This window comes from Chlamydotis macqueenii, chromosome 3, assembly GCF_036417535.1.
Source record: "Chlamydotis macqueenii isolate bChlMac1 chromosome 3, bChlMac1.mat, whole genome shotgun sequence".
Taxonomy (NCBI): domain Eukaryota; kingdom Metazoa; phylum Chordata; class Aves; order Otidiformes; family Otididae; genus Chlamydotis; species Chlamydotis macqueenii.
Genome location: NC_141558.1, coordinates 125,498,481 through 125,521,077, shown reverse-complemented (window position 1 = coordinate 125,521,077; position 22,597 = coordinate 125,498,481). Strand labels below are relative to the sequence as shown.

Sequence of the window (22,597 nt, the reverse complement as noted above, 5' to 3'; positions counted from 1 at the left end):
TTAATGCTCCTCAGATGGTCTTTGCTCAGTAGTAGTTGAAATTTGTTAAAATTGCATCAGTTGGTACTCATGTATTCAACCAAATCTTCTCTCTGCTTCAACCCTTCCCATATTCAATTTGTAACCAGAAAACCACCTAACAAGTAATTTCCGAATTAATTTAACTCCCACGGCCCCTCTCTTCCTAACTGATCCATGGCTTTTCTAATTCTAAAAATATTTGCCCTACAAACCCCCATAAATCCAGCATCGATCTCGGGGAATCTGCAGGCGGCTGTGGGACAGTTTTAAACCGCCTCCGCAGGGCAGGACCGCGGGGAGGGCACCGGTTTCTGAGATTTCACCTGCAGAGACACAGCTCCTTGAAAAAAAAAATTAAAAATAAGGCAATCTCGAGACCGTCAGCCGCAGCAAAAACCACCTACAACTCGCCCCACACCCTAGGCCCGGGCCCTCAGCTGCGGTGCACGGCGGGAGCTGCAGTCCGCGCTTCCCGCCCCGCCCGCTCCCCGCGGCGCCTCCCGGGCGGGACCACAGCTCCCAGCAGCCCCCGGCGCAGCGGGCTACGGCGGGGCATGCCGGGAGTTGTAGTCTCGCCGCGCCACCCGCCTCTCTTCCGGCGCGGGTGGAAACCCCGTGCGGGGGGAGGCGGCGCTCTTTCTGGCAGCCGCCATTCCGCGAGCAGGTCGCGGGTGAGTCCTCGCTCCGCGTGGCCGCCTCCCGTCCCCCCCACCCCGGGCCTCGCCGCACCTCGCCGCCTCTCCCCCGCAGGTGCCGGCCTCGCCATGCAGATCTTCGTGAAGACCCTCACGGGGAAAACCATCACCCTCGAGGTGAGCCGCCGCGGGCCCCTCACCGCGCCGCTCCGGCGAAGAGGGGCGGCTCAGCCCCACATCCCGGCCCCGCGCCCCTCCCCGGGCCGGGCCGGTGCCTCCCGGTGCACCGAAACGGCGGGATGCCGGGGGAAGGGCGGGCCCGGGGCGTTTGGCCGCCCCGCATGCCGGGCCTACCCGCAGCCGGCTGCCCCGTGGTGAGGGGCGGAATGCCTGGGACCGCGTAGGTGGGGTGGCTGAAGCCCGTCGTGGTTTTTTTTTTTTTTTCTGGGCTAATTAAAAGGTAAAGTGCGTTTTGATTCCGTTGTTTTGTTTCATAATAGGTTGAGCCTTCTGACACTATAGAAAATGTAAAAGCCAAGATCCAGGATAAGGAAGGCAAGTTCAAAATACGCTTATTGTTCTCTTCTCTGTTGGGTTGCTGTGTATTTTACACAGATGTGATTCTCTGCAGCAACCTATCATTTTATTATAATCATAGCTCACGTTCCTTATTTAATCTTGATTTTTGTCACCATTAGGCATTCCTCCTGATCAGCAGCGACTGATTTTTGCTGGTAAGCAGCTAGAAGACGGACGCACGCTGTCTGACTACAATATTCAAAAAGTGAGTAGGAAAGGCTGGACAGGGCGGTGTAGCACCAACTATCCAGCGCTACAGGAGCAGCCCGACCTTTGCTGTTGGGCCTAAGAAACGCTTCAGTGCACCCAAATCGGTAGATTTAGGGGTTGGGTCACACTTCTGACTGGGGAAGTACTGATGCTAGGACTAGAAGTGACCGTTGCTGCAGCCCAGTCTATATAGTTTCAAGTTAAAATGTTTCTGACAGCTTCTGCTTCCTGCGCTTCCCTTCTGTCGAGCTCTGGCACTTTGTGGGGAGCTGCTTTAGGGGGCTAACGTGAAAACCTGTGCTCACTCCTGCCAGATTAACCTGACGGCGAGGCTAGTGAGCGCCCCTAAAAAGGAGACACAAATAGCTCTTCAAAACTATTCTGCAGTTGGAACCGAGGAATATAGTCACAACAGATTTTACAGTAATTGAACCTTCTGCGGTTTGGAATGCAGCAGCCCACTCTGGAGCCTGTTCATTAGCAAAAAAAAAAATCCTTTTAGAGCTTTCCTAGTTTGCCTGGCGCTTTAGGTGTACTTCCTGCCCGCTTCGGTGTTATTCTTGTTTTGAGAAAGCATTTTGAGTTTGTTTCATGTGTTTTACAAATAGGAATCAACTCTTCACCTTGTGCTGAGACTTCGTGGAGGTGCCAAGAAGAGAAAGAAGAAGTCTTACACTACTCCCAAGAAGAACAAGCATAAGAGAAAGAAGGTTAAGCTTGCAGTGCTCAAGTACTACAAGGTACGTAGAACTAATTAGGAGGAACTTGCTGAAAACTTCGTTTTCACTGGGAAGGACGTAAAGCCTGTAGCTAATGTGTGTGTAGCCTGGCATATTTAAAGTCCTTCTATTTGCAAATATCCCACCTGTTAACTAGAAGAGAAACTGACTGTTGCAAATGGGTACTTCTGAATTTTGATGTAGTAACTGTCACCAAAATTACTTTGCCAAAGAAAAATACTCATAATTACCAGTGGTGCTAAAGGAGGGCGAGTATTTATGAGATGTTTCCTCTCTGCCCTTCCCAGGTGGATGAGAACGGCAAGATCAGTCGTCTGCGCCGGGAGTGCCCCTCTGAGGAGTGCGGAGCGGGAGTCTTCATGGCCAGTCACTTTGACAGACACTATTGTGGCAAGTGCTGTCTGACATACTGCTTCAATAAACCAGAAGACAAGTAACTGTACTAGACAATAAAAATCTGAAGTTCTGTACGGTTTAAGGATTTATTTTTGCTTCCTGTGGCACTGTATTTCCTCTCTGCTCATAAACGAGAAAAATCTGTGAGACTTCAGATGCTGGCTGCCAGCTTTGACTAGAACTGCAGCAGCTCCTTTTAAAGAGGGGCTTTGGTTAGTTAAATCTGCTTCAAAGGAGATAAGGGGTAGCATTGGCAGAAGGAGAAAAAAAAAAGAACACAACGCTAGCAAACCTTTGAAGTGATGTCTTTAAGTACAAGAGGAGCAGAGAGTAGAGTAGTTCTAATCTGGAAAAATAAGAGATCCAGAGGTCTGAAGTCATGTCTGCGAGTGGGTCAGTGCTAGAGAAGAGGGGAGTAGAGTGCTGCTAACAAAATGCAGATGAGATACTGAAACGCTGCATAGCTGCACTGAGGTGGAGACAGAAAATGGCTCAGCTGTTTTGGAACCAGTAGACAGTCATCAGAAATACTGATTCTGTGATGGTTTTACATACTTGAAGTGCTTGCAATTAGTTGTTGCAGGTTATCCCTTGTTCCTATGAGGTTTGCTGGTTGCTTGACAAGACTTAAAGCAGAACATTGTCATAAACAACAGATGGAAAGAAGCTTGTGTGCATCTCTGAAAGTTCATTTAATCTGAAGAGCTGAAAGCCAGCCAGCAATAACACATGTCCTTTAGTGTTAATGTATTCAAATTTATTTTAAAATCCTGGATCCCAGGAAGTTGTCTGTTGAACTTGGTTTTCTTCGTAACAGATAATTTCATCTCCAATAGCGAACTCTGTATACTTGTCCAAACTCAGTCCACAGTCCATACCCGTTTTTATTACCTGGACATCATCTTTATGATGCTTCAGTGATGATAAAGATCCTACAAACAGAGAGCGTGTCAAGCAAAGAGAGCCCACTAACATCAGAGCATAGAAGTGTTTTGGTTTGCCCTTCTTCCCGAATTAAATGTTTCACCGTGTAGCTACAAAGTGAAAGCAAGAAAACGTAGGGGTTGCGAGCATGCGCAGCTCATGCAAGTCAGACAGCAGTCCTTCTCAGCGGGTAAATCCTGTGATGACAGTACAGTGCATTTTGCAGCTTTTCTCTAAGCTGCAGCAACTCCATCCTAAATTCTACATGGGATTGCCCTGCGATCAGATGGGTGCATTCCACACTAACTTCACAGGAACTAGCAGTGTCTAATACCGAACAGAAACGCATAGTTTTTTTGCAGTTACACTTACCTTTCCAAATAACATCCCCCTTGCGGATTAACTTAAATTTCATTTTCCTGTCTAGCAGCCCCTTCTGTACTCTGCATCCAGCTACTGGAATTTTGTTTTTTCCTACTGTTACAGAGAAGATGTCGAGAACAGAAGCTTCCCCTAAAGAAAAAAAAGTAAAGCTATATAAGGTACAAAAAAAATACAATAAAACAGGAAAGCAGCTACAAAGTAATATCAAATATTTTATACAACAGGAACACTTGATACCTATTATATTCTCCACCACAGATGGAGGCAGTCTGCTGTTTAGCTCATCTTTCAAGTCTTCAATAAGTTTGTAGATGATATTGTGAAGTTTAATTTTTATTCCCTTTTTAGCAGCCAGCCGTTTAATACTTTCATTGGCCTTCACACTGAATCCAAATACAACACCTGTTAAACAAAACAATGGGCAAGTGATGACTACAAGAGATCACTCTTTAAACTGTAAGTGAAAGAGTCTGCTCTGTCTATTCTGTAATGCTGAGCTGGCGGCACAGGCCAGAGTTAGCAGTCAACAAAACAAGAAACAGTATTTTATCACCCTTTACTTCTCCCACTATTGCACAGCAACTGCTACTAACCCTGCATCAAAACAAACGGCACAAAAAAAGCCCTCGTAGAAAGTTCCCTGGTGGCAGATCTGGAGGTATCCAAGCAGAAACTAAAGCTTACACACAGCTCACGAAAAGGGACAAGGACCTCCCATTTGGGGGCAGGAAAAACAGCCTGGTTGTCCCCCCCTGCCCTAGTGTTCGGTGTTAAAGGAAACATTTTCAGCTACATAACAGTTTACCTTATTGATGCTGCTAATTATTATTGAGAAAACAAAACCAGAATGAGACCTACCCATGTCAAGAAAGAGTTTGTACTAATTGTAAATGGGTTTTTAAACACACACTCACCATTAAATGCTTCAGCAAGGCTTAAGTCAGTTTCGCTGATATCTCCCATTCCGAAATGAACGATATCCAATTTACATTCATCGTCGGCATCGTAGCTGTCCAGAATGTTCAGAATAGCTTCAAGAGATCCATCCACATCACCTGCGTGTGTAAATGAAGTATTGCTGGCTTTATGTACCTCAAAGAAACACTGAGGAAGAACGAAGGGAACGACAATCCCACACTACGCAACAAAGTCTTTTGGCATCTGTTGTTCTTACCATATTTTCAGTAATGGATTAAAACACATCTAACCAGTCTACACGTGCTAAAAACGAACAGAGTAAATACAACAGGACCAAATGCTCAACATCTGCTGTTAAGTTTCTCTAGTTTTTCAGCTAGTTCCATCGCTGCTTATGTATCGCTAAACGTGAGGTCCAAGCAGGTTTCTCCTGTCCCACTTTAACTAATGTCCTAATTTTGTTAATAGTTTAGAGCTATGCTTCAGACTGAGCATTTGAGAAGCACAAAACCAACTGGAGCAGTAAACGGAATAGGACAGCACCTTTAACGATTACTGCTAGCACGTTTTTGTCCATCTCTGTTCTCTCTTTAGGCTTTGAAAACATTAGATGCTTATGGGTCTTGTACAGCACCGCCTTCTTCTGTCTCCAGGTCAGGTGGGCTAGCTTCTGTTGCTTCTTCTCATATTCCATCCTGTGTTCCTTCTGCTTCGCTTCAATCACTTCCATATCTCTTTTCATCCTCTCCTGCTGTTCAACGTAGGTTCTCCAAGAGACAACTTCATGCGCCCTTTGCTGGGTGGGGAGAGAGAGAAACGTTGCCTTTCAAGGCGTTGCACTGGAAAACACGTTACTGCAGTTTCATCCTTTTGCAGCTTCTCTACAGGCTCACCTATTTTCTTTCACATTTAACAACAGTTTGTGCTGCAAGGATGGCAGAGAATGAACACAACAACGTGACTCAAGGCCTATTTTTATAGTATCTCTGCACTGCAGAAGAAAATTATTGTTCATTCTTTCATTTGTCCCACTCTCACAACACCTATTTCAAGCTTTATTTTATGTATATTCTTTTGTCAGAAACTAGTTCTCTCATTCTAAAATTACTCAGCTCCTTGCCATGCACCTTACCGCAGTGTAACTTTTTCATTAAACAGTTCTTTCTGTACCTCTGATTCTACTTCAAGGATTTCATCTCCTGCCGAAGGGACTTCCTTCCAGCCCATGATTTCCACTGGGATGCCCGGAGAGGCTGCATCTACAGCTTTGCCATTCTCATCAAACATGAAACGCACTTTTGCCCAGGTCTTCCCCGCAACCAGAATGCAGCCTTTTCTCAGGGTTCCTCTTTGGATGATGGCTGTGGTAACTGGACTAGCGAAGAGCAGAGGAGAAAAATAACAGACAAAATTAAAGTGACTCTTCTACTCGTTTTCATGGTCAGCGTAGGTAAGCAAACACTAAACAGAAGGTATTTGTGATTGATCACAGGCAGAATATTCCTGTGACGCATTTTATTAAATTTTTAAGTGACTTGCAAAAAGCCCAAAATCTGCACTGTACTGTTTTCATTTCTGCAGACCAATACAAAATTGGGCATTCCTGAAATCAGCAAGACTGATATTACACACTAAGTGACTCCCCACCAAAAAAAAAGAAAAAACAACAAACTCCAACAATTTTCTAGCATTTAGTTCATTTTTAAAGACAGCAGAACACACCTTGTTTATAGAGAACCTGCAAAAGGACTAAAATATTTTAGAGTAAAATGTCATGTTACACGCAATTCTCAAAAAATTGTGTATGTAATATATTATGACTATTAACTTAATAATTTCTACTTTTTAATAACATTTTTCAAAATGCATCTGTTCTAGCATTTTAAACTACTTCCTGTGCTTACAGGATTTTATTTCAGTCATATGATGAATTTTGCCCTATCAGTTTATAACTTATTTTTCTGGCTCTCTTGCTGTAGAATAATATTTCAATGCTTTAGTTGCAAGCAAGCACTGCAAAGAAACTATTACAGTTTTATTTAGCAAGTTCAATGTTAAACATAAACACTGAGGTACAAACCACCTGAACAGTCTCTCTGCACTGTTACAAATTGCTCCGTAAAAGCTGACTTACCCTTTCCCTTTGTCTTTGCGAGACTCGATTACGGTCCCCTCTACCAGACCTGTGGAATCCGCCTTCAGTTCCAGCATCTCTGCTAAAGCAACAGTTGCTTCTGCTAAAACCATGAGGTTTTCACCCTGCAGAAAACCATACACACAAAAATATAAACGACAATGGCTGTGCCAAATGCGCAGTAAGATCAGAAGTTGAAATCTTAGCGCCAAATTCCCCCATTTAATTCAGAACTTCTAACGGTGCAACACAGTCCAACAGCACAGATTCCTCTGCCTTGAAGGCAAGGTGGCACTAGGCGATGAACTGTTAAATTGCTGCACGGCTGGTTCAGAACACATGAAACATTAGGAAGGACAGTTTCCTTGCTCCTCTGTTCATAGTATCCAGGTTAAGGACGCAGAAACACACTTGCAGCAGAATATTGCAAGGTTTATTAGGAACCCAAATTAAAAAAAACAAAACAAAACAAAACGAAACACCTAAACAGCCCTATTGAAACTTGGTGACACCTACCACGCAGCCCAGACTCAAGGATATCAAAGAGACAAAACAGTTGGTGTGTTTTTTTCCCTTTGTTCTAATTACATTTTGTTTTTGAGAACAGATACAATGAGCTAGCTGTCAGTCAGCAGATCCAGATCTACAGGAATTAGGGCAGCAACACGTGCTAAAAGTGAACGGAGAAGCCATTTTTATGTATGCCTATTTTTAAGTGTAAGGGCATGACTGCCAAAGGTCTTGAACTTGCCTAAAATTTTAGAAAACTACTTGGGATGCATTTAGAAAGATAGCAACAAGGCTAAGCTGCTGCTGCATCAGTTTGGACAAAGTGCTTTGGCCACCGCAAAACTCAAGCTCAGATTTTAGTTCAGGTTTCAGGTTTTAGCTATCAGTTGTTTGCAAGGATAAGGTGGTAAATCTTGTAAGACCACTACAAAACTATGTTCCTGTGATTAGGCATGTGTTACGACAATATTTATTTACTCCCATTTGAATTTTTCTCTTCATGCATAGCATTATCACCAACCTTGATTTTGCACTCATTTCATACAATGAGCAAACAGATGAGGAAATGGCAATTAGGATGAACCTGAAAAATACCCGCTAAATTTCCAGAAGAAAAATGAAATATTATTGCTCACTGAAGGTCTGAGCCTCAAAATATGATATGAGTATGTTTCAAATAATTCTGGTGAGAGGCAGCAGCACTTAGCTCATGGTACGGTGTCAAAGAGCAGGAAGATAAAACACTTGTTTTCCAGCTGCCAAATAAAAATGCAGATGTTTGCACATATTAGACACCCATGAACACCATCATTTTTTCCACCAAAACTTTACCTTGAGTGCAGAAATATTTACAGCTTGAACATCACCTCCAAACTCTTCACACACCACATCGTAAGCCAGCAATTCTTTCTTTACTCTTTCAGGATCAGCTTCGGGTTTGTCACATTTATTAATGGCGAGGATAAGAGGAACTGAAAAGAGAACGAACAAACCCGTTACCAGCCTAACCAAAACTTGCTGCTACGGGCACGAAGGCAACAAAAGGTTGGAGCAGGTTATGACCAGTTAGAACAAATCATCTCACTTGGTGCCTATTCCCTGAGCAGCCATTGAGATCTGAGCTACCATGAGTAAGCTGGAGGAGTAAATCCCAGTAGGGAAAGGAAAAAAAACCACCAACAATGACCGCCCCCCACACAGCCCCTATAGGTGCTTTTCTCACAAACCCGCAAATCTTGCAAAAATAATAGTATTTTAATATCTTTATGTATTACTGCAACATGCAGTATACTTTCAAACACCTTCCCGGGGAGAAGGAACGAGTCTATGACAGCTACCTCCCAAATTCTGTGGATTCCAGTTCGAGGAGTTTCTTTTGAGAGAATAAACATTAGCAAAGCACTCGCTATTCGAGCTGCAGAGTAACACACACCCTGTATATGAACTCTGTGTACTGAGCCAGCCACTCACCTCACAACGTAACACTAACAAGTTAAAACGCCGTACCTCCTGCATTTTTAGCATGCTCAATGGATTCTACAGTTTGCTGCATCACTCCATCTTCTGCCGCCACAACCAGGATGACAATGTCGGTAACGTGGGTACCTCTTGCTCGCATGGCTGAAAACGCTGCGTGTCCAGGAGTATCGAGAAAAGTTATCTTTTCCCCAGAAGGCAAATGCACTGTGAACAAACGCATACGCTACACTTGAAAATCAGCATTTCGCATAGCTTTAGTTGACCTATCGTAAATCAAGAACTTTTTAAATAATGATGTATTTCAGGCAGATACAAAGCTGTTGGCATGGAGGTCAATGGTGCTTTTAAGTACTCAGGAAAGAAAACAAGCGTCCTGGAATCTTTCAGAATCCAAAATAGTCTAAATACAATTTCAACTGTGCAGACAGTCCACTTCAAAGTTCCATCCACACAGTTACGATTTCCTTTTGCCCTGCTTACATATAAACTCTTTACGTCGCAACATTTTTCCCCGATAAACCAGCAACAAGTCAGCCCGTTGGGTCAGACAGAGAGTAAACTGTTCAACACACACACACGTACACTTGAACCATACCAAGAAAAGCACCGATGTGTTGCGTAATGCCTCCCGCTTCCATTGCTGCCACTTGAGTTTTTCTTAGGCTGTCAAGTAAGGTTGTTTTCCCATGATCGACGTGGCCCAAGATAGTAACAACGGGGGGCCGCGGGGTTAGTACTGCCGGGTCTGCAGGAGGCCTACCATTAAAACAAAAATGAGTTTTTGTAAATACCAAAAAAGTTCCCTGAGCAACATGCGTGCCCGCTGCGGCTAACGAAGAGCCATTTCCCAGAACTCAGTGGTGAACAGGTGAGGCTAGCTTCTCCCCACTGCCATCACAAATCCTAGCTACACCACGCAGCTAGCCCTCTTAGTCTGACTGCTGCGCCAGTTAATACAGCAGTTCAGTACATTAAAGAAAAACTGGCTCTTCCTCAGAAAACGGCACAGAAAAATCTCACGTAAAACAAATCAAATCCGAGTATCAGTTTTATGGCCAAAGACATCAAAACAGTAAACCTTACCTTTTAAATATTATCAGATTGTGACTATATCAGTTATTATCAACGTACCATCAGAACAAAATACAGTATATGAAAAACACTTGCCGAAACAAACAGGATAAAAAGAGCAAAAAAGAAGAGTTCACAGCTTACCTTTTCACAGCATCTGTGTTTTCTCTTTCTTTTTCCTCTTTCAGTTTTGCTGATTTATACTTCATTCCGGATTTTTTAACAATTAGCTTGATGTGGTCTTCATATAAAACAGAATCTGGTTCTAGGGAATCAAGGTTAACGTCTGTGTATAGCAGCGCTTCGTAAATATGATCTAAAGGAAAGACAAAGGCATTTAACCATTACATCCACAAGAACATGCGGGACAAAAAAACCCTCACTTTTTAAAGACTTTTTCTTTAGCAGCTTATATTGTGGTAATAAGTTTCATTCACCAAGCATTTTTCCTTTAGTTAGATTTATCTAAGAGTTCCTGTTACACTACATTACCTGCAGAGAAGAACCCGATTCACAAAGATTTACTGAAAATTACTGCCTCGTTAGGTGCTACAATCTTATTTTTCACTCAGATTTTCATAGCCCACTTTCCCATTAAACCTTAAGAACAAAAAAAACTGAAACTCATCTAAACCAAACAGCAAAGAAGTGATTCAAGGAGGAAGGAAATTTGGTAAACCTCTTCATATGCCACTTTATTTGGTAGTAGAAATACAGAATATATCGCAGTAGCCAAAAATTGCTGCACGTTGACCTAAGTACCATTACAAATCTATCTCAGAAACGTACAGCAAGACATGACTGACTCTTCTGCTTCTCTCCTCACTGCTGAGAGGGAAGTTTGCCAGATAAAGCACCCAGCTGGATAAAAAGAGATTGGTATTATACAGGTATGGAATTGTTTCAAATGTCAACAGTCAAAACATGCTAATAATCTCCCTAAAACACCACTGAAAACTGCTCAAGCTGAGCCACTATACAACCAGGAACGGTTCATGAGATTAAAAGAGCAAGCCTGCTTCTGTAACCCAGTTGGCAGGGCAGCCACCTAAAGGGGGGAGTGTTTCCAGACAAGTCCTGCACGCTCCCAGTTAATCAAATGGCTGTTTTAATGAAATACGTATTGCTCTCGAATCCAAGATTCCAGCTCCCAGGTGAATATCTAAGGGTTGGATTCGGGGCTGAAGCTCTTTTGCGCCTTCTCTCTTTAGCCGTGAATTCTTTACTCACGGGAATCCAGCTTCGCCAAACCAGGGTGCGACGTTTTTCCTTGCAGAATAATTTAGCACTTGGGGAACACAGTCATAAAGAGTCCCCTACGTGGATAGATTTTAACTGCTGTTTCAGTCTCAAACAACAGAGCAGGCTCTCACCTATGTCTTTACCCATAGCTTGTGCAAGTTCCTCTATAGTCATCTTCTGCCTTATCTCCACTTCACCTTTTGACAGTGGTATCTTCTTTTTCTTCTTTTTTGCCTCCTACATGGAATTAGACACGGGATATAGGAACACATAGCTGGCATAAACTAAGAAATAACAAAAAAGGTATTAAAAAGACAATGGTCTCAAGCCGTATGTTGTAAACGCATCGTTTTTACTGCAATACTAATGAATTGCAATACATGACTTAACATATCATACTGAATATTTAAAACGTATAGCATACTACACAATATTTTTTCATTTTTCAACATTCAAAACAAGGGGAAAAAAATAATTAATTTTTGTTTGTAATAATTTCCTCCTGCCTCTACAAGATTCATGACACTGCTGCTACAAGCACTTAAAGCCCATATTTGCAAAGAAGTCACAACACAATCACACATTAAGTACATTTTATCTTGTAAACTTACAACAACTTCTCTATATTCATTAACAAAGCTTCTTGTTTTTGCAATTAAAATGCTCAAACTGAGCTCTTGTACTTTGGAATTTCACATAAAAACAGAGATTATTTGATCTTGTTAATTACCTCCTTTGTAGCTAGATGTCTGCGTTGCAATAAGGCAACACTGATTAATTTGTCTTTTTGCCAGAACTGCGGATACGGATGAACGGACCACACGGGATGTGCAGATGACTGCACAGGCTTCCATTGTGCTCTGTAAACTTTTCTGCAGGAGAGAGTACGCAGCTGCCGGCAAGCAGCACGTAACTGGATCAGGTTTTCAAACTTTAGTATCAACCCTCGATTCATTTCCTCACTGAAAATACAAAGGACACATTGACATCAGTCTCAAAGCTGAAAGATACTCTTTCCTATGACAATACTGACAGGAATACAAGGCACAAATGTTATGTTTCAAAACAGGCTTTTTAATGCTGAGAAAGTTGAAATATTTAGTAACTATTCCAGTTTTTCAGTTTCCTTAAGTGCTTCACCTTTCTCCACCACAGAGCTCTGCTAATATCACCACAGTTTACGCATCTTTAACCTATCTCCAATGTTCTTTAATACAAACTACTAAAGTCCCCATTTCAGGTTCTTTGGCATTACCTAGAAAAAGGTACATTTGCACTCCTTATACTACACTGGTAAGAGTCATCCAGGTTCAAGCTACCTCTCTAAGCCAGTAAAATACAACTGCAAAATGCCGCGTACATGAGCATACACCGCAAGACCATAGCACTGCAGTAACATCAGTGCTATCATGTGGACAGCGATGCCCTTTGAGGCTAAGCCCTGGCTTAGTAATTAAGCTTTCCAAGACACTTCTGTCAGATCATCCCACACCGTGTTTTAACCATCTTAACATTGGTTTGAGTCATTTTGACAACTATCCTGTACAAGTCTCCTCTTTAAACTTCTCTTCTTGTTCAGAGTTGCCTATTTTGTCCTTCTGCTCAGTGATGCCATTCTCTACACCTTCTCTGTCTGCTCTCAAAGGTGGCTTTGTGCCATCTTCCAAGCAGCTCCAAATGAGTGAAATGCTATGAATTCCCCCCGGAATGCCTGCGGTCCCTTTAAAAACTCTCTTGTATCCGGATACCTGCAGGAAACGAGCAGATGACAAACTAACCAACCAAAAACAACGCCTTTTTTTTTTTTTTTCCTCCCCCAAACAGAACTTTAAAGGGCCAGAATCGGCAAAACCGAGGAACCCCCAGGAGCTGCCACCGAAAGCTAACATAAGGTCAAGGATCCTACCGCTCTTGTGCTCCTCGTTTTGCTTAGCACTGCAGAGAAGCCAGCAGGCTACACAGGCCTTTCGCCTAACAAACCGCGTTCACCCCCAGCCCCCGGGGAGGGAACCGGGCGGGGAAGGACACGAAGGGCTGCCTCAGAAACTGCCTCACCCTGATGCGACCGGGAGGCCGCCACGCTGCCGTGTCCCACCGGCCGCAGCCCCCCCAATCCCCCGCCAGACCCTTTCCCCCCCCTCTCCCCGCACCCGGGACAGCGCCCGCCCGCTGCGGGAACCCACCGCCCGCACCTCCGCCCCGCCTCACGCCGGCCCAGCCGCTCTCTGCGCAGGCGCCGGGGCGCGACGGCACCGCGCCGGCGCAGTGGCCGCTGCCGCCGCCGCAGCGGTCGGGTCGCTGGGCAGGGGCGGAGCTTCCCCTGACAGGAGGCGGGAAACTCTCCAGGGGACTGTGAGCTGTCTTACCCTACGGCTTGGGATTTTAAAAAAAATATATATCTATATACTTAAATTTGTTTTTCTGCTGCCTACTAGGAGAGAGTAGCTTTTCTTTGCAATGTCCTCCCACCCACCTCCAATCTAACGCTTTCACATGGCTGATTTTCTTAAAATTCTCTCTAATTTGGCAACTCTAAAGTAATACCACTTAACAGAACAGGGAAAAAAAAAACGAGAGGAAGGTCTGTAAGTGTTTTTTTTTAAAAAATCCTTAATGTTCCCTTGTTAACACAATTTGTAAAATGCAGCAATAATCCCAAGTTATGTGGGACTTGTGGCAGTTCACACCGGTGGTTTTCTGCGTGCCTGCAACGGGGTCTATGAAAGTGTTTGGCTGCACTCAGGATCTCCTTTTGGCAAGTATTTGGGCAATTGTATTGAAATAGAGGGCACTTTTTTTTGTTAAAGGCACCATCTCCTGATAAACGTGCCAGATACTGATATCTTAAACCGCACAGGGCCCTCAAGCATTTCTCCAAAGGTAAAATGGGAAAAATAATCTTTAAACAAACAACAACCCAGTAAAAAAAAAAAAAAAGCTTAAATATCAAAGGTTGTACAAAGGGCGTTAAACGCAGCCTGTGTTCCTGCACAGGGAGACAAATGGGGCAGAAAGATGGCACAAGCGCTCGGACACCCCTGAGCTGCCAGCCCGCATGCCGAAGGCAACGCGTCCTTCACATCGTGGGACTGTCTGGTGAGCCCGGGACTGACCCGAGAAACGTTTTATTTGAAAGATAAATTTAGCATGCCAAACAGTCACCAGTTTACTTTTTGAGTTGATTTTCCACTGGATGCTGCCTGGAAATTATTTCTATGCGCTGCTGTAAGGCTCTGGGAATTAGCGTGGGATCATGTTTTATCCACGTCTCTTAACCACAGATTCATACTGTTTTAATTTAAAGCTTTATTATAGGTTGCCTGTTTTTCTGAAGGGCAAACTGAAAACAAATAATTTCTGATGTCATGTCAGGACAATGGCTTGGGTTGTAGAAATATTTTCCACTTAACTCTGTGGCTGTTAATGCTTGACTTTGTCCCTTAGTTGCAATTCTTGACTATTATTGGTTGCCTTTAAAAAATAATTGATTACTCATTTCTCATTTTTTATTGTGTATTATTAATTGAATAGTTTACCTTATTTTGATTTTTCTAGCTTTGGATTTTTCTTAACTTCCTTGTTTAGCAGCAAGATTTTCAGCAACACTGTGTGCAGGCAACAAGCTGGCACCTGAAATTACGATAAGCACATGTACGAAAAATTTAATAGGTATATATTGGAGACAAAAACCAGAATTTGAACCAAATGCACCTCCCACTGGAGCTGCACCATACCTGGTGTATGCCGAAGCAGTGTCTTGTTCTCACGTCGCTATTTGACAAGGAAAGAGATGGATTGTTTTTAAGAAACTGTTTTAAAGAAAATACTTATGAAATATTTGACACCTGTGCGGGAGGGGAGGCAGGTGCAGCGCTATGGGAAAGGATCTCAACCCTCTGCGGGAGACAGCTCGACCGCCATTTTCTCTCCCCGGGCGCTGCCCGGCGGAAGGGGCGGGAACGGCTTTTCCCGCCCTTCCTGCCCGGCCCCGGCGGAACGGCCGGGCGATGGCGGCGGCCCCGGAGGTGCGGGAAGCGCTGGCGCAGCGGCTGCGGGACTTGGGCATCGCCACGGTCACCGCCGAGCACCCCCAGGTAGGGGCCGCCGCCCCTTTTAAATCTGGAGCTTTTTAAAATCCGGAAATAAAAATTCTACGTACGAACGGGGCAGAACAGGCTACAGGGCAGTTTTGGCATGTGTGTTTGTTTTTAACATAATCAAATATGAATATGGGAGGTGTCAGACTTTGCATTTCTCGCCAAGTAGACTTAGAGGTGCTGGGCTTGGCAGGTTTTGGGGCCGTTCTGAATGCTGCTGCCGGGTTGTTTCGCCTCCCGTGTTTCCATCCCCTAGCTCCCCCTTTTCCCCTCCGCTTTCCCAGCAGTTTCCGGAGCTGCAGTCCATCCACTTCCTCACCGTGAAGTCGATGGCATCTACGATGTCTGCCAAACTTTTTCTCACTGCCAGTTAAAAGTACACACACCACATCATTCCAGTCCATCTTGCATTTTTAAAGTGTGTTATGCTGGCTGTACATGAGTAAGAAATGATTTGGACAGCGTGCAGGAGCAGTATGTCACATTTTATTTGTGTTATTTAAAAATTTCTTCATAAAAGGGTACAGTTTTTAGGCTGAGTATAACATTCGGTATTTTCTGAGTATTTAACAAAAGATACCTGCCAGTACGCAACTGAAAGTCTAATGGGATAGAGAGTCTTACTCTACGCTGATTGTATTTTCCAGGTGTTCACTGTTGAAGAAATGATGCCCCATGTCCAACACCTGAAAGGAGGTCACAGTAAAAACCTTTTTCTTAAAGACAAAAAGAAGAAGGGGTTCTGGCTGGTGACTGTTCTGCACAACAGGCAAATCAATTTAAATGATCTTGCCAAAAAACTGGGCGTTGGAAGTGGAAACTTAAGATTTGCTGATGAAAATGCCATGCTGGAAAAACTGAAAGTGGGCCAGGGCTGTGCGACACCCCTGGCCCTCTTCTGTGACCAGGGAGATGTGAGGTTTGTGCTGGATGCTGGCTTTCTGGAAGGCAGCCACGAAAAGGTGTATTTTCATCCAATGACAAATTCTGCAACCATGGGCTTAAGCCCCGATGACTTTTTGAAGTTTGTGAGATCAACAGGTCATGAGCCCATCATCGTGCATTTTGATGAAGACATTAAGTAGAAGTTGTTCACTTTTCTACTGCTAGGCATAGATTTTGTACAGCAAAACTGGTGAAAACTCATGACAAATAAAATTTGAAAAAACAGGCTTACTCCTTTATTTTTCAATTGTGTAAGTTTATGTTTTATAATCTGGTGAGAAAAAAAAAATACCATTTTTGGGTTATTAAAAGTTTAACAGGATATTCCTAGAAGACATGTTTGCAATCTATCACTAAGTAACCAGTAAGTAGAAAAGGCATTATGAATAATGTTATACTGTTTATTAATAAAATGGATAAAACTGGAACTTTCCATGTGTGGTACTGGCCTTGAAGGTTTAAGCTTAACATCATTAAGAAATAACAAATTAACTTAAAAGTTATAAAATATTTGTCAATGCACACAGGACAGAGATGTCTAAATTGTGCACGTGTACCCATTTACCCCCTGCTTTATTATCTTTACCTACAAAAAACCCACTTGGCTACACCACAAGAAACGCATTTGATTGTCTACGTTTTTAGTTGCATTTTTACTTTCACAGTATCCTCCCCGTGGGAAATACTAAGTTTTCTGGTAATTCCCACATGACACAGCTGCTAATCACCCCCTGAAGACAGGTGCGTGCCTCGCCCATTTCTAGAGCCTCTCCAAAACGGGGCAGAGAGGAGGGAGCCACCTGACTGCAGACGGGGCGCGGTGTGAGCCCCCGTTCCAGCCTCTCTCCTGGCAGCAGAGCCCCAGGGAGTAACCTTCTGCGGGTTCCTGACCAGCTCCAGGATGTCCTGCCGACACCTGGGAGGAAAGTTAATACAACCCAGGACTGCGTTAACTTTTGTGCACAATTTCTACAGATTCACAGACCTGTGGAGGACGTGCATCTTCTCCGCTCCACCGTACCCTTAACCGGCATCTATGGAAATGGAAGGAACGGTCCAAGAGGCAGCCGTACTCGAGCTTCTCCCTTCAGGAGAAGGGGACTGCGTGTACAAACATCCGTGTGTTGAAGAGGCTGAGGGGAGGCTGACTTGGCTTTCCATAAATGATAGATATTTAGTATAGAACAGTACAACTATCACAAGAACAAGACCAGTACATTTTCAACATTAAACCTCTAGTCTAACTCTTTCTCCTCCTCTCTTGCTTAAATGAATAAAACCCCCTTCAAGCAGATTTTGCGTTGAAGACAGAAGCAGCAGGAACTCCATGAAGTCCAGTAAACATATGGTGGCAATGAGCACCCACACAAAACCCAAAGACGGGGGAACAGAGAAAGCGAGGGACAAAATCTGAAGATGACCGGGAAAAGGCCTTTTGAACCCAGCCTAACGAAAATGCCTGTCAGGTATGAACTCTGCCTAAAAGGCAAGCTACAGTGTCGACACAAATTTGAGACAAAATGGAAAGAAGAAATATGGAAGCATAAAGAAAAAACACATAAAGGAACCTGTGGTGTTGGATGACTATTTGCTGTAGCATCACGCTAAAGGATGCAACATTAACGGTGATAACGGGAAATATTTCAAAAGAAACACAGGGCTCAGCAGCCAATTTGACTTGGTTTCATTCCACGTGGCCAAGACAGTTCTGTGAGAACATCAGCATTTCTGTGTTGGGGTTTTTTAAATTTTTTTTCCCTATTACAAAAGTGAAATTTTTAATTCTACAGAATGAACAACTACTATTAACTAAGAAAGAAAAAAGCAAGGTCAAGGGAAGTTACTTCACGAAGATCCTTACCATGGTTTCCTTCATTTCTGAAGGATTTGGCAGAGATGTGAACTTAATGACAGAATACTTCATGATACAGCAATTTAAGTTCTGTCCCCCGCCTTAGAAAGACGCAAACCAGCCCGTCTATCATGGCAGTTGCCTCAAATGGGAAAGGAGGGACCTAAACATGGGGAAGCTACGAGAAGAGTCACTAGAAGGATGTCCAGATCCATGTGATTTTTTATTTGTTACAAATAGAAGAGTGAAAGGAACATCTGGTATTTGGAAATACTGGGTTGATTAATGAACTACCTAGAGAACTCTGGGTTGACAAACGCGTTACTAAAATAGCTGGATATTAAGACAGTGTCTTATGTGTCTTCAAAAGCAAAATTTATCTTACCCTCTGCCTGCCACTCACTCTCCCTTCCCTTTAAGGTTTTTTCTTTGTGGTACCCCCAAATCCTTTATCACTTAAAACAAATCAGAGTAACTTTGACTTGTCAAGTTTTTGAAATCCAGAAAGCTTTAAATGTGAAAGACTTCTAAAGACGTGTGCACAATAGCAGTTTATTACGCTTCACAGATCTTAAAATCTGTACTGCCTAAAATTTAACTACCTTTGTCCTCAGAAGAGACTGAGACTTGTCTCAGCAAAAATAACGACCAAGTAAAATCAAAGCTTCAAAGACTACATTTGTCAAATCTATAATGATTTCTTTTTGTATTTACTTATGAAATTAGTGTCTTCTTTTTTTAAATAATATCAAAATAGTGTCTAGTTAAAGGCTACACAGGTCTACACAAATAAACAACACGAAACAAACTACACACTGTCCAGAAAAATTCTGCTACAGTTTTACCGGTTTCCTTCCAGAAGAAATACTCACTGAACACATCACCAACTGACCACCCATTAACACCAACATCCTTCCAGTAACATCGGTTTCCAGAAAAAGTGTGTATAAATGTACACACAAAATAAGAATAAAAATTATTTGGTTTGGCATTTTAATAACATCATTAATAAATGTATACAATGGCAAACATTAAAAAAATCAATATGTAAAGGAAATTACAGTTTTAAATAAGAGCTTTTTCAGTTTTGTTTCACACCTAGGTACATTCCTTTAAGGCAGTTTTATTAATATCAAAGCATTATTTACATATACATTATCATCTACCTCTAAAAATCATACATGAGCTCCTTTGTTGAGGCTGCATCATGTCTTGGAAAAAGTTTAGAAACAAAACGTGTTGGGAATGTTACTCAATCCTCAGCAGACTATCAGAAAAGTAAATTAAAAATGTACATTGTGTAGTACTATAACCTCTTCTGTAATCTTGAACTAGCAGTGACAGATTTGGCAACTCTTGCGGTAAAACGCTGCGTACTCTCAGCGTATGCTGTCCAACAGCTGCTGTGTTCTTCCCCTGGCAGTCTGTGTTTCAAAAAAATGTGAAGCAGCTCTCAAATTACATTTATGTTTTTACTTCAGTTTAGTTTTAAGGGCACGGACTGGAAAAATTAAGATTAAGAAAGGAAAATTGAAGAATCATCAGAGCATGGAGAGCTTCCTGACTGCTCTTCCGCTCTGAATCTTCTTCGCAAAAGAGGGCACTGGCAGTAGTAGACTCTGATCTCTTAAATGGAAACATCTTCCCAGTGTGGCTTTTGACTCATTTGGCAAATGCAACCCAAAACCCCACTCTGGCCTCTCTACCGGTGCAGGCGAAGTGGGTGGAAACCTGTTACAGTGGCACGGACATGCACCAGGCGGGACTCCGGCACACACAAACCAGACCTGCGCTAGACTGACCTGGCGGGATGAATTCTGCCCCCAAACCCCTGCTGATTCTCACACAAGGAAACCTTGCTTTGGTTTTTGGATATTTCTAGTACCTGTTACCCGTTAAAGTTTGTGACTGCACCCTGGCTGTGATCACACAGATGCTTCGGGAAGGTGCAAATAATATGCAAAAAGCACGTGCAGAAGTTGTGACGGGTAACCTTGGACAACTTAATGAATACAGAAAAGAGCTGGAACGTCAGGAGGTGTCCGCGTTGCGGAAACACCACAGCCAGGTGAGGGCAGGTTACGCGTGCCCAGCAACGCCCCTCGCAGAGAAGCGCGTGCCATGCAGTCACGGCAGTGTGCCACTCTTGCCTCATTCCCAGGGTTTCGGAGAATCTACCTCAACACACACAGCTGCTCGGATTCTGTGAATACAAACAGCATTTGGCACTACAGTCTAGGTCTGTTAGCTCAAGACACATGTTCTTCTAAAAACAGGAACGCTACTAAATGGTTAGGGGTTAATAGCTTGAAATGCATCAGTCCTCTGTTGTCAGAGATTGCTAGGGGACTCCAGTCACAAACAGACCCGGAAATGAGCCTGAAAAGATAATTTTCCTAATATTTATGGTATTTCAATTCTCTTTCCTAACAGCTATGCCTTTAGTAAGGGCTACCGGCACGCCAGGTTTTGTATCTTTGTCTATGGAATTCCGTAAAGGCAACTTTTCCTTCAGTCTCTAGCTCTGCCTACATTGCAGTACAGGAATGGCACAGAAACCAGCCCTGACACCCGATTCTTATTGCTTAGAGCACTCTTCTCCTAGAGAAAAGTGTTTGTCTGTCGCACTTGGTACTGGGGGAGAACCTCCGCTGTGCCCTGAGCTTTGAGTGCATACAGGAACACCCAGATCACCTGTATACACCGCTGCCATCCATCCCAACCCTCTGGTGACATCTCACAGCTGTCACTGCACGGTTTGCGATGCCCCGAATCCTTCTCAGAAATGCCACAGCAATCAGTTACGACGTGGGCAGTGATTCTGAATGCAACTGAGCTCAGGCTGCCTACAAAACCCTTGTGGAGCTGGATTTCAGGAGTGCTCTGGGCTTCAGATCGCTCCTGGGATTGCTCACCTATGCTGATAGTGTGCAAAAATCACCATGCTTCCACTGAAATCAGTGAAATCTTGACACTAAGGGACCAGAAATGGATGCTAGTGTGAGCTGGTAATCAAAATAAACCAAGGATTTTAATGAAATACCAGAAACATCTTCAGAGGAAGAATGGAAGTTCTGTATGGTGGGGAGCTGCAAAATTGGTCCTGCTTTCACTTAAGAAAAAAAAAAACCCAAATGTTTCAATTCTCTGTGAAAACAATCCCAGCTGAACCAAGTATTTTATGTAAAACCAAAATATTCTGCTTAGATCTAGATCTTTTAGCAATTTTATCATAAAAAGTGTTTCAGAAGGAAGTCAATTTAAGGAAAAAAAATTCCAAGAAAACTTCCCCTTCTAAAGCTTATTGAACCTTCCTCTTTTTTTCCCCATTTGGACCAAATTTCAGTAAAATAAAATAAAAAAAAAAAAAAAAAAAAAAAAAAGAGTTGCCAGTATGTGTTTGAATCTGCTGAACTGCATTCTCTCCCCAGTGAAAAATTACTCTGTTCCAACTGTCCCTGACAGCCTGAGAGTTTCTAAATGAGAGAACCTGGAAGCCTCCCGAAAGAAGCTGTTACCTTGGCTCACGTGGATGGAGATGGCTGCAGGTGAAGTTACGTACGTGCCTGTCGGAAGACGGGACACTAGGAGGTTACACATCAATTAACCCTTTAGAACAGGAATATCAATGTGCTGATTGAGTTGTAATAAAAGATAATTACAATAACTCATTTCGGATCTGCTTGTAAGTTCATGTACACTTCCTGTGAGCTCTCTGCGAATGCTTTCAAGATACAAATGTATGCAACCACTGGATGTACCAATAACATTTGTTGACTTTAATATAAATCAGTAACGAACAAAATGTATCCTACTAATAAAAGATAACCTTAAGGGGAACTGATTGTAAAATGCATATGATATTATTTACATTTCTTTTTGCCATCAAGAAACCTCCTAAGCCACGAACAGCTCATGTCAAAAGACAAACAATTAAAAAAAAAATCAGTCAATACACAAACATCGTAAGACAGTCTTATCCTGGAAACGCCATTTGTTGAAAATAGCCTTATATTAAAATAAAAGTTATAGAAAAATCGTATCTGACAATTTCCTGTCAGAAACATCTGAACATATATACGCAGAATAACTTGGGAATGTGAAAAACACAAATGACAAACAGTTCCTATAGAATACGATTATCCCATGGCTCCCACTTTCATTAGTTATCCAACTTTTTCATGGATGTAAACAAATTCTTCTCTTGCAGTATGCAACAAAAATCAGCATAAACTTCTTAAAGAGCAATTTCATGCAGATTATGCTAACCAAGTAAGGCAGTGAAGTGCCAGTAAGCTGTGAGGTTTTTGCATCTGTATATACAGTCAATTTCAACAAAATACTACAGCGTTTCTTTTAGATTTACAGAAGTAAATATAAACTGCTAGTTACGGGGTTTTTTGGCTAATTATTAGCAGAAGCTTAAGCAAATGAGTGGCTAATTTCATAAACAAAAGATG

General features: G+C 42.8%; 3 protein-coding genes across 6 annotated transcripts; 2 read left to right on the top strand and 1 right to left on the bottom strand.

The window, feature by feature from the left end:
* Window positions 1–649: 649 nt before the first annotated feature.
* Window positions 650–2,655, top strand: RPS27A (ribosomal protein S27a). The gene is made up of 5 exons (XM_086744309.1): window positions 650–833; window positions 1,157–1,211; window positions 1,355–1,440; window positions 2,054–2,185; window positions 2,473–2,655. The coding sequence occupies exons 1-5, from the start codon at window positions 786–788 to the stop codon at window positions 2,620–2,622; spliced, it is 471 nt and encodes a 156-aa protein (XP_086600435.1). The 5' UTR covers window positions 650–785; the 3' UTR covers window positions 2,623–2,655.
* A 594-nt stretch (window positions 2,656–3,249) lies between these two features.
* On the bottom strand, window positions 3,250–15,159 carry MTIF2 (mitochondrial translational initiation factor 2). Of its 4 annotated transcripts, XM_086744306.1 has the most exons (16): window positions 14,978–15,159; window positions 14,780–14,873; window positions 12,868–12,991; window positions 11,974–12,205; window positions 11,375–11,480; window positions 10,146–10,317; window positions 9,526–9,686; window positions 8,958–9,134; window positions 8,283–8,422; window positions 6,942–7,066; window positions 5,978–6,182; window positions 5,351–5,603; window positions 4,804–4,944; window positions 4,127–4,291; window positions 3,878–4,018; window positions 3,250–3,513 (listed from the first exon to the last, which is right to left on the bottom strand). In XM_086744306.1, the coding sequence occupies exons 4-16, from the start codon at window positions 12,196–12,198 to the stop codon at window positions 3,344–3,346; spliced, it is 2,181 nt and encodes a 726-aa protein (XP_086600432.1). In that variant the 5' UTR covers window positions 12,199–12,205; window positions 12,868–12,991; window positions 14,780–14,873; window positions 14,978–15,159; the 3' UTR covers window positions 3,250–3,343. The 4 variants fall into 4 exon arrangements, with proteins under 4 accessions (XP_086600432.1, XP_086600433.1, XP_086600431.1 ...); XM_086744307.1 differs by lacking the exons at window positions 14,780–14,873; window positions 14,978–15,159 and adding an exon at window positions 13,394–13,411; XM_086744305.1 differs by lacking the exons at window positions 14,780–14,873; window positions 14,978–15,159 and adding an exon at window positions 13,299–13,406.
* Window positions 15,160–15,221: 62 nt separating this feature from the next.
* On the top strand, window positions 15,222–16,512 carry LOC104478908 (prolyl-tRNA synthetase associated domain-containing protein 1). Its single transcript, XM_010119405.2, has 2 exons — window positions 15,222–15,337; window positions 15,988–16,512. Exons 1-2 carry the CDS (start codon window positions 15,251–15,253, stop codon window positions 16,423–16,425), a joined length of 525 nt encoding a protein of 174 aa, XP_010117707.2. The 5' UTR covers window positions 15,222–15,250; the 3' UTR covers window positions 16,426–16,512.
* Window positions 16,513–22,597: the final 6,085 nt, after the last annotated feature.